This window comes from Hyla sarda, chromosome 1, assembly GCF_029499605.1.
Source record: "Hyla sarda isolate aHylSar1 chromosome 1, aHylSar1.hap1, whole genome shotgun sequence".
Lineage (NCBI taxonomy): Eukaryota > Metazoa > Chordata > Amphibia > Anura > Hylidae > Hyla > Hyla sarda.
Window position 1 is genome coordinate 237433497 of NC_079189.1, and position 11624 is coordinate 237445120.

General features: G+C 38.2%; 1 protein-coding gene across 8 annotated transcripts in view; it reads left to right on the forward strand.

Annotated features, from left to right (window-relative positions):
* Nucleotides 1-11074, forward strand: part of PSD3 (pleckstrin and Sec7 domain containing 3) — a 574055-nt gene extending 562981 nt beyond the window's left edge. For all 8 annotated transcript variants that reach the window (XM_056569232.1, XM_056569241.1, XM_056569238.1 and 5 more), the window contains one exon: nucleotides 422-11074. In XM_056569232.1, the coding sequence (XP_056425207.1) occupies nucleotides 422-637 (216 nt within the window). In that variant the 3' untranslated portion in view covers nucleotides 638-11074. The remainder of the gene's footprint in view (nucleotides 1-421) is intronic.
* Nucleotides 11075-11624: the final 550 nt, after the last annotated feature.

Genomic DNA, 11624 nt, shown 5'->3' on the forward strand with positions numbered 1-11624 from the left:
TTTTCTGGCTGAACATTCAGTAGTGTGAACCTAGCCTTTTGGTAAGCCAGTTGCCATACCAATCTGCAGTATAATAATGCTAGTTGTTCTCTACAAATACTTGCACGGTAATTTTCTTCATTCTGTGAAGCTACTTTCTTTTGTCCAATGCCATTTTTGTTGGGTGCATCTGAAGCCATCAAACACCCCTTTCCAATCCTCTGTTGGGATCATAATAGAAAATGATTGTGCCATGCCTATATCTTTGCACCTCCTACTCCCTTCCGGCCATATGGCACCCTCTGTGTTTGCCTACACACATTGTATGTATGGGGGAAGTTCTTTTTCCATTCAAATTCATACGGTTATATATGATGAAAAATTTTACTGAAGATCATAATTTTCCACTTTAATAAACCGTTTACCTGTTTTGCCTCTACAGAAAACCCGGTATGAAGTTTATGTACAGCTACTAAAAGATGGTGGCAAAGAGCTGCTGGCCAATGGGGAAAATGACAACTCTGGCATGAAAAAATCTCATTCCAGCCCTTCCCTCACTCAAGATTCATCACCAGCCAGTGCCAAGGTCAAGCGCAACATTTCTGAGAGAAAGGATTACCGGCCAGAGACACCCAGCATCAAGCAGAAGGTTACCTAAGAGGCATAGGATTAATAGAAGCTGGAGTCAGTCAGCAAGAGCAGCAACATATTTTGTCCGTCACAATTGTTACTATCTGTGGTTCATTCAAACAACAAAACAAGTCTGTGACTGACTGAAGCTTGATAGCATTTTCTCTTGCACATTCCTTTTTGCTGTTGACTGCTCACTATATTGTAGATGTCTTTGTTCCCAATCTGCAGAGTGTGGTATTTTGGCTTATGACAACTCATGAGCTGCAAGTTCACTCCAGTACTGAAAGGTATAGCTAAGAATGCACCTTTCTCCATCAGGGGTTACAATCCATGCGCCAACCATTATACACCTTCAATCGAGTATACTCATATGTGTTCTCAGATTTTACACAAGGTATAAAGACTGGTGTTGGTTTACTACAAACATTTCTTTTTTAACTATTATGATGACAGTTATGCAAAGAGACTAAAGTGTTAGGTTTAAATTCAAATTTCAGATGTCATTGAATAGTAAAACACAGGCCAGACAACAATCCAACATTTTGAACCCTTGGTTTTATTGACATTTAGTTTTCCAGTATACACTGTACTTGCAAGTTTCAGCTTTAGTAGTGTGGGCCATTTACTTTAAATGTACAGTTCTGGTCAGGGCAGTGTGCTTATGCTGGGCTGGGTGGATATAGCACATTCAGTTTTCAGTCTGCACAATATACATCATATCTGCTAAGCATTATTCAAGGCCAGTTAACCTTTGAATGTACTGTACAGTTTTCATCTCAGTGGCTCAGTTTCTAAATAGAATTTATCCTATAAAGCATTCGATGGGTTTGCTTGCTCTCAATGCAGGGAATAGGGTAACTATTGGACCTCCCATTCAGAATAGACAGGCAGGTCTTTGGTAGTGATTTGCGCTAAGAATAATTGGACATTTTTGCTGCTAATTACAGTACCTGGCTGGTGTGCACTTCATCAGCTCCCCTGCTTATTCCATTCTATAATACATGCTCTCTATACCTAGTACACGTTTCAAAGAAAGCTATAATTTCCAGCCATGTATTATAATTTTATCTCTGAACTTTATAGTTTATTCAAAATGCGTAGATGCAGAAACAAAGGGTATAATTACTGACTGATCACAAAAATTCTAAAATACGTAGAAATTGAAATTTCCCAACCTGATTAGGGATAAAAGGCCACTGCTGTTATGATGCTGCATAAGGAGTTGACACATTAGAAAAATGCATTTTACAGCTTCTCATCAAGATGCAAAGTGTAGCGTCACCCAGATTCCGCCTTCATTTTAAATGTATGCTACGTGTTTATATATGGAGATACTACATCTAAATATTCTGTTAATGGGCTTTAATGGTTTAGTAAGTGGGATCTAAATCAAATGGGTTCTAACTTAGGATCTCGAGTTCTAGAATACGCCATAACCCAGTCTACAGAAACCGCTGTTGTGCATCAAGCTACAATACATTTGCATATTTGCTTTCTTCAGCTTGTCGGATGGGCTGACCAAAGCGAGCATTGAATTACGGTACTTGCTATTGGTTTTAACTAATTAGCATTAGATAAGCTTTCAGCCTAATTTATATGTTATCCTATCTGCAGACTGTTCCATAAAGATTCTTAAAGCCACCAGACGAGACCATTTATAGAATTATTGTGCTATCCAAATGTTAACAGTTTAAGATATATATTCCAGCTTCTCCCTAAGCCAAGACTATGGCAGTTTGATTAATGAAACAGCATTTCCTTGCTCAGCAGCTTAGCTTAACAGCTTTCTGTTCGGAAAGGCACATTTAGAATGGACTCTGAGCATTAGAGATCTAGCACTCAGGGGCTACATTACACATCCAAGGAAAAAACAAGTATATTAGACCTTTGGTGCATCTAATACAAAATAGAATTATACGATTTAATTTTCACATAATACATACATTTTGATGCCTAAACCACATAATAAACACACTTACTGAAGGTTAAGAGCCATGCAAATAGCTTCATATATTCAGTGTCTGAGGCTGTGCATCTCGTAAATACCCATTCCATGTTGAATGAATTCCGGGAAGAAATGATGGGGAACATGTTTATTTAAATATACAAAACAATGGACATCTGAAAGCAGAAAATAAGACAAAGATGAAAATGCATAAATAGAAAGGGCTTTTGTATACAGGTACATTTTATAGTTTTGAATGTAGTTGTTTAGACTTAGGTAGTAATGGAGTGCAGTAGATGCATCCTGCCTCCTTTCTCATATTTATTTACAGTAGGTAGGACCACAGACGTGAATAGTCAGCTTAGATCTAAAGGCTGCATAGGGAACATAAATCTGTATGAATGAAGAGATAGTGCTACTATCCATAATATTGGCTGTGACTGGTAATACACTTCAGACCCATTATCTGGGATGAGGTGCAATACCAATGTGCCAGTGAACAAGTGTGGTGCTGTTTCTGGATAAAAAAAACTCCTTTTTCATCATTTTCAGAATATGGTATAAAGCATAGATGTTTTAGACTTTGCTATATATTGGCACATTACATTTCACCATCATTGTGGTTATGGAAATTGTACATGGCCTGAACATTTTTTTTTCACATTTGAAGCATGATGTCTTCAAACTAAGGATACGTTTTCAGAGATTAACCTCACTAGACCAGGTCTCCTACACAGCTCGTATGATCAAAACTTTTATTGGTGTTTTTTGCCTCCTAATATATATGGCATTATCTAAAGGTACGTCAAGCGGACGCTTGAGAATACTCTACATACCAGATGGCTTAGAAGAAATACTGATAGGCTCTGTACTCTGTGTAGATGTGATATGTATACAAATGTGTATATATGGTGATTGTGTGTGAGGGAATTATTTTTATTTTCTTTTAAAGGTACGATTCCTCAATAGTTTTACATTGAGGTTTATAAATCATGTTGGTTTACACAGTGCAATGTTGCTTTTCCTATTATTATTTTTTAATATACATATTTTACAAAATACATCTGCTGCCTGCTGTTCATTTCATATTGTAGCCTGTCATTTAATGTCCATTTTAGCTTTATGGTTTTCGTTTTTATTTTTTATTAATGAATATGGTATTCCAGCTTATATTTTGTCTCACTTTACACAATAAACGGAGGGAACCTTTATTACACATATGTGCAATATCAGGGTAGATACTGGTCAGAAGGGCTCCAATTTGTATTTAATATGTTGCAAAATCTCCACAGGACATACTTACAATAAGATTTTCTTGATATGTAGTTAAATCACATTGTTTGCCATTGATTTTGCAAAATCACAGCATAATGTGGTTTTGTAAAAATCACAAGAAAAACGCAGTGTGACTAATGGCCACAGTACATCTGTTTACCTCCATTGAAGGTTGGAAAAAATGTTGTGGTCTTACATTTGCATATTCACTACAACCCAAAAAAGCTTGCTAAATTTGAATAACTTTATTTATTAAAGATCTATATTTAATTATTTTGAAGTACTTTCGAGAGACAAATCTGCAAAGCATCAGGGAATAGCCACATTTGTGGTAATGAGTAAATGCTACATGTAGATGCAATGCATGTCCCTATGTAGTAAATGTGTTTGTATTTGTGAGAAGTCAATTTTATTACGTTGTCTTCTTCTTCTTTTGCTTTTTATCAGATTTACTTTGGTCTGAATTTCATATTACATTCCCTACCAGCAATGATAACATTCAATATGGCGGACCAATTGGCTGATGGCTATCGCTCCAGGTGTTCCAATGAGGAAAGGTTGAAATCTAAGACTCCCAATTGTAGTTACATTAATAGCTCTTAATACGTGGTTTAAATGTTGTTAGCCATTTTTGCAAAATAGACATTGGAATCTGTTTGACAGTAATGACATTTCTCCCTTTACAAACAGGAGCCATTTGGCTACAGGCTCATTCTACCTTACACTCTATTGTCTGCAGTATACAGCCACAATTTATAGCTTGTTTTCAGTAGAAAGATCAGTGGAGAAATCATGATGCCTTTCCGTACACTGTGACAACACCTTTGTCCTACCCATGGACAAAACACAATAGTGGCTATTGTGACAGCACCTGGAGGGCAACCATTGCATATTTGGTTTGCTTTCAGCTGCCCTTCATTGTCCAAGTTCTTTCCTGCTTGTAAAAGCAGTGAATAGAGTAATAGATGTAGAATAGAAAATTGCTTATATATATAATTCCTTTATATGGTTTCAGTTGCTGCAAGGTGGATCTTCACTTTAAGTTTACAGAAGAGAAAAAGTGATGCATGGCAAGTGATTTTTATATATTTTTTTAAATATGCAAAGCAGATCACAAGATTTGCTGATTTATTATAATTTTTTTTTCAAGACGAAAATATATTATGCATTATTCATGTACCTTTATATGTTTAGATTTACAGTAGAACTCCCATGTGGCAGCATGCACTATACCAACCTATGGGTAGTCTGCAAATGTAAAGTACTGTACATACTGATCCTAGCATCTTTTATATTTCAATTATAGTTTGTTAAATGGGGAATGCATGTTAAGACACTAACTACATAAGGTAGAGTAGACTAGTGTATGAGTTCCCTAAGAAATAGATAAGATTGTCACTCAGCCTGCCAGGCCCTTTATTTTATTAAAATTGCAGCTTAAAGGAGTACTGTGGTGCAGGAACACTTATGCCCGCACAAAGCGGCGGCCAAGGTATCTCTATGGGAGAATCGTAAATACCGAAACGCTGTATTTCTGTCTCTCCCATAGAGATACATGGAGGAGGTGTGTCGGCCACCGCTTTATGTGAGGTTCAACACACTCTGTTCCTAGGGAGAGCCGAGTGACGTGCAGGAAATCGCGGGGGGTCCCAGCGGTCAGACCCCACACAATTTGACTCTTATACCCTATCCTTTGGAAAGGGCATAAGTGTTCCTGCACTACAATACTCCTTTTAAGTTCATTATTTTAAATCATTTTTAGTTGGTATCCCATTTTCTAGTTGCAATATATTATCAACATATATAGAGTCACCATGTCCATGCTGTATTCCAATATAATATATATGGTATAAATATCATCCCTGTATGCTATCTACTTGTATCTATTTTAGCACTCCAGTAGATACCAGTTTCTGTATTTTTTTGTACATTTTATTTCTGACATTTTAATGACTTTGTAAACATTAATCAGCATATAATAGCAACAGTAGCACATATAAAATATGATGAACTGGCTGCCATTGCTGTTCCTAAGAGATCAGCTCCCGTCTCCTTCGCATTCCCTAGAATTAATGGCACTTTCTACAAATTTGACTTTCAGTTATATGCTATTTGTGGCTGCTATGAATGGTGTTCCAGAATGTAAAATTTCTGCACTCCTTGTTAATTTTCTTTAGTGGCATATATGTTATATTCAAGACTATGACACATAAGCCCACGCTAAATGTAATAGGTATAGACTGAAAATTGAATCTAGCCAGAATGCTGTCCTGAAGAAGTTCAGTACATGGCACATTTGAGGAGATTAGTGCTGCTGGTGCCATTAAGTGCTCACTCCTAAGGTACTTAGATTTATTTTCTGTTTCCTATAATGCTAAATTGTTTTAGATGTTTTCCATCAAGTCGCCCAAAGCTTTAAGCCGAATATTTTTTTTTACAGAGGCACTTCTAGTTATCCACAGATTACAGACAAGTCTGTAAAGTACTTGAGAATATAAAAGGCATGGGTAGAAAATGTGAATTCCCCCTGCCTCCATTTATGTTATTACATGAATAAAGGTATCATTAAAATGAGCCATTGAAATCTCAGAGAGACATGTCAAAAATTTTGATCAGTCTGGTTCTTGGACCCCCACCGTTCGTTAGAACGAGCCAGGAGAAAAACATGGCTGAGCGCATCTATCTCCTTGGCTTGCAGCTCTCGTTGTGTCTGCAGGTAACAGATTCTATATTAAGTCCAATGAGCCTATCTCCTGTAACAAGACAAAGGAGAGAGTCGCTCAGCAGGACGCCTCTGCCAGGTTGTTCTACTAATTAATGAGGTCTGAATACCCAGACCCTGATCGATCATATTTTTGAACCATAGTAATATTTTAAGTTACTGGGGGTATATTTACCCAGGACTGGATTTTCTAATAGGTTCAATAGTCCTGTGTCTATGGACAGCCCAGCAAGAAAGTATGGCTACTTCTCAGGTTAAAATAACCTCTCGTTGGTAATAATATAAAGTACATGCAGTTTATATCTTTACTGTTATAAAAGGAAACAAAAAGTCTTGCCTTTTCTGATGGCAAGTAATTCTTAGAGAGCTGTTGTTTGGCTCTTATGTATCAATCATGAATCAGTCATGGCATTTTGCGCCCACAGGCTCCTTAGCTCTGAATATGGTACAGCATTTACTGAACGTTATTCCTGGCCCACATATCTCTGTTTAACTAGGGGTATTCTTTAATCCCGCAAAATGACCATTATTTCTCAGTTATTACAATGTGTTTTGGGCACTAGTCTTCGCTACAGTAGTACAATCTCAAGTACCATTTCAGCTACCATTAAACACAGCCTTGATACTCTGTGGGTCTACAACTGAACTGTCAGCACTAAACCACTACATGTTGAAAGAAAAATCTCAACATAAATGTTTTCTTTATTTCAATGCCATCTGAAAGGGAAGCTGTTTGCTCTATTTGCTGCTAAAAGCTGCAGACACCATTGAATAGCGGTTAGGTTGTAAAAACAAACTGCACCTTTCCTGGAGCTGAAAGTGGTTACTAAACTTCTAAAGTTGCCTTTTATTATTTCAGCCAAGTGCTAAGGAGGCAGTGCCGAGCTTCTCAAATGCCCCAGCATAGTATCCCTCCCTGCTCACCCTCACCTTCCAACCTCTCCTTGACTGATGTGTAATGTGGGAAGGTGAGAGAGAGTGAGGAGGTGTCAGGTTGTATCACTTGAACAGCTTTGCTCCAACTCCTTGACATTTGACTGAGATATTAAAAAAGGCAATTTTGTAAGTTTGGCAACCACCATCAGCTTCAGAAAAGGAACAGTTTACTTTTATACCCTAATAGGTAACCAATGGTGTCTGCAGCAAATAGACCTCATAGATTCCCTTTAACTATTTCTAGTCCAGATGAAAAGCCCTTACACATTCTTATGTCTTTCTAGATGTTGTTATTTGTCTGTTTGAGACAACCTATATTCTAACTAAATCCTGTCTATCACCTAAGCACACTAACTGGCTATTTTCTGGCCATTTGCACTTGGCACTTACGTTGCTGTCACACTGTGCAGACAGGTCATTTTAGCAAATTCTCACTTCTAAATCTTTAAAATGGGTAAACATTACATTTTTCCTTGTGACATCTGAGGACAGGACTCTATTTCCCTTTAGATAAAGCAAATCTGCATGTGAACTTTTAACTGTAAGGCAATAAATATTACCATTTTAAGCCAATAAAAACAAAGGGTGGATAACAGATTTATAGGATATCCACTATAACAACCATGACATAAAATTGTATTAATTAGAAATAAGGTATAGGAAATATTTACAATAAGTATTTTCTCAGGTACCTGATAAACTGGACTATACTATGGTAGGGGTAAAATCGACATACGATGGCCTCTCAGAGGCCATCGCATGTCGATGTCAGCATCGACATACGATGCTTTTATATGTCGGGGCCATCGCATAAACTGCTGTCCGACAGCGCAAAATGCTTAAGCTGCTGTCGGATAGCAGTGTAATGTGCCCCAGCAGGTTCACTTACCTATTCCCGCTGCTCTGGGTCCACTTCGCGATCCTCCGGTGTCTTGCGCATCTTCTCCAGGGTCCGGGCCTTGCTTTCCGGCGTCGTTATTAAGTCACTACGCACGCCGCGCCGGCGCAGCAGCGTAATAACGTCACCTGAAAGCGAGGCCCGGACCCTGCAGAAGATGCGTAAGACACCGGAGGATCGCGAAGAAGACACCGGAGCAGCGGGACAGCATCGGGAGCCCCTGGAACAGCAGTGGGAGCGGTGAGGACCTGGTGCGGAGCGGCGGGGACAGGTGAGTACAGCTTCCTATACTTTACATTGCACGGATCCCTCAACATACGATGGATTCGACAAACGATGGGTCTTTTGGAACGAATTACCATCGTATGTTGAGGGACCACTGTATGCCAATGCCACTTAGTGTAAATATGTCATAAATAGACTCCAATGTTAAGAAAAAATATACCATGCTGTGTGCTCAGGGGTTTCCATTTATGTACTATCCAGCATATGGAAACTCCGAATGAAACAACCTAAAGTTATACTCTATTGGATGATGAGGGTCTATGGATATGTTTGCCATATGTTTTGGAGGATTTCCCAATGCATATGGCAAATGAATACCACAAACATGGTGTAAAAAGACCACATGGGATAAAAACGCTGCAGATAATCTGTAGCTGGAAATCTGTAGTATTTCTGTAGGTAGATATGTACCAAATCATGTTAAATTGTTTCTGTCAATGGTTTTCTTCTGCCCAGTGCATATTGTGAAATTTTCACAACAGAGTTACTGGCATTAAAATTCTGCTGCCGAAAGAAGGATCATTTTTTGGGTGAAATCCACCTGGAATGCATTGTCGTCTATGGAGACGGCAATGTACATGATGTCCTAGCGCTTACTGATTCAGTTGGTGCTGGCTGGACTCAAAATCTCCACAGTGCAAACCTAGCCTAAGCGTTATAGTCTCAAATGCCTATGTGAGTAATAGGGTGGCCAGGTGGAAGGGGAGCAGGGGCCATAAAAGGGCTCTACTTCTCCCTTATGATTATAAATTGCTATTAAAAATAACCTATATTGTCTGTTTCCGAAACTGTCTCATCTGCTATATTTACAAATCACATTGACAATACAAAATAAACCCCATTAACCATGCTGTGTTTGAGAGTGAGAAAGTATCAGGAAATTTTACATCTTTTTGCAGCAGTCATATAAGGGGAGATTTATCAAAACCTGTGCAGAGGAAAAGTTGCCCAGCTGCCCATAGCAACCAATCAGAGTTCTTCTTTCATTTTTAAAATGACCTCTGTAAAATGAAAGAAGCGATCTGATTGGTTTCTATGGGCAACTTTTCCTCTGCACAGGTGTTGATAAATCTCCCCTATAGGGTTTGTCAGAGAATAGTAAGTAAAAGGAGGTTATAGGTGAAATAGTGGTTATCGGATTTTTAGATGTGTAAACTAGATAGATGCAAATACTCAGATTCAGGCTATTCCACAGAAAATCCCATTTATTGATAACATGTTTCACAATTCTGACTCACTTACTGTATAGGGCTCTAGAATGTCTTTTACACCAAGTGCAATATGGTAATCATATATTAAAGAATAACTCTCTATGTAACTTAGCCAACATTTTTGTTGTGTCTGACAATAAATGATATTGACAATTTACAATAACAATCTGCAGGATCACTGCAAGAAAAGTAATAGTTTACACAACTTTTAATATTCATTGGTACTTTATGTAAATTTGAAGTGTTCAGCTGTGAACATGGCTGAAAACAGGAAAGTGCATAGCACATCTATGATTCCGCTCAGATAGCCATAACACTCCCATGCAGAAGTTGATGTGGGTGAAGGAGGGACATATTGTGGTCATTGTCATAAATGCTCAGCCATTGTACATCATGTTTTGTGTTGATTTTGCTTTATAGACTTTGTATCCTATTCCTTGTGATTCATGGAATACTGTGTATATCGAACATCTAGCAGAGGGTTGTGGAAGCAAAACAAGTTTCCTTTGAAGATCACAAACTATCTTTCTTTAAAGTAGTTTCACACAATGGAGCTTCTGTGTATAATTGCTGTTCTAATAAAAGATTGTACGAGATTGAAGGTAGCAGTAGAAAGTAATTCTCACACCCCTTTCAATACATCACAGTTGACAGTTTTGTGGTGGCAGATTGCTTTGACTGGCCTTGTGAGACGTGAAAATATAAGCTTGAATTCTGTTACAATATTGAATTCTAGTTAAGTGCGGACATGACATGGGTGCAAAAACTGGATGGAGTACTTTTTAAACCATAAAAATAATACTAGTCATTTAGAAAAGGACAACTATAGAGGTATCCTGTTATTTATCATGTTTACATTTCCATTGGTTTTACTTCAATTTCAGATGCACATTATTCCCATGCCCTTTTCTTTTCAATTTATTGTACATTAGCTGATGAATCCCCTTATATTTATAGAAGCTGTGATATAGTACATTTCTCTATTGTGTAAACGTTACTTTGTGTTTTTATAGGTTGGGATATTGTTGCTTTACAAAAATGAAATAAAACAATTTACAGCATCAAAAATGATTTTTATGTAAGGTAAATCATCCAAAAATAATGAAGGATCTAAAGAAACAAAGTGTGTATATGACATATGTATATGTACAAACTTTAGCAAGAAATAAAACAAATGTATTTCACCTGCAGTGTTGACTGGCTTGTCATTAGATTTCTAGCTGTTCTCATATGTACACTAGCTGAGTACCTGGCCTTGGTTTTTCCTTCCTAATCCTTGTTGTGGAGGAAAATCAACAGAGGAAGCTTTTGACTTCATATCTCGTCCTCATATCCCGACCTCCTATCCCGACCTCCTATCCCGACCGCCTATCCCGACCGCCTATCCCGACCGCCTATCCCGACCGCCTATCCCGACCGCCTATCCCGACCTCCTATCCCGTCCTCCTATCTCGACTTCCTATCCCGTCCTCCTATCTCGACCTCCTATCCCGCCCTCCTATCCCGCCCTCCTATTCAGATTAGCATGGCACATAACTCCAGCCAGCACCACAAGAAAACTCTTATAGCCTGCCATGTTTAAAGCACTTGAGAAGTAGCTTGTCCCAAGCTGGTTCTTTACTTGAAATGACTGACCCCACCTTTCCCACCAGGTGGTTCCCCTACTAATATAAGTGAAAAAAATTGCTTCTTGACTCCAAATGTGACAATGAGAATAATAACTTGGATGAAATACCTACC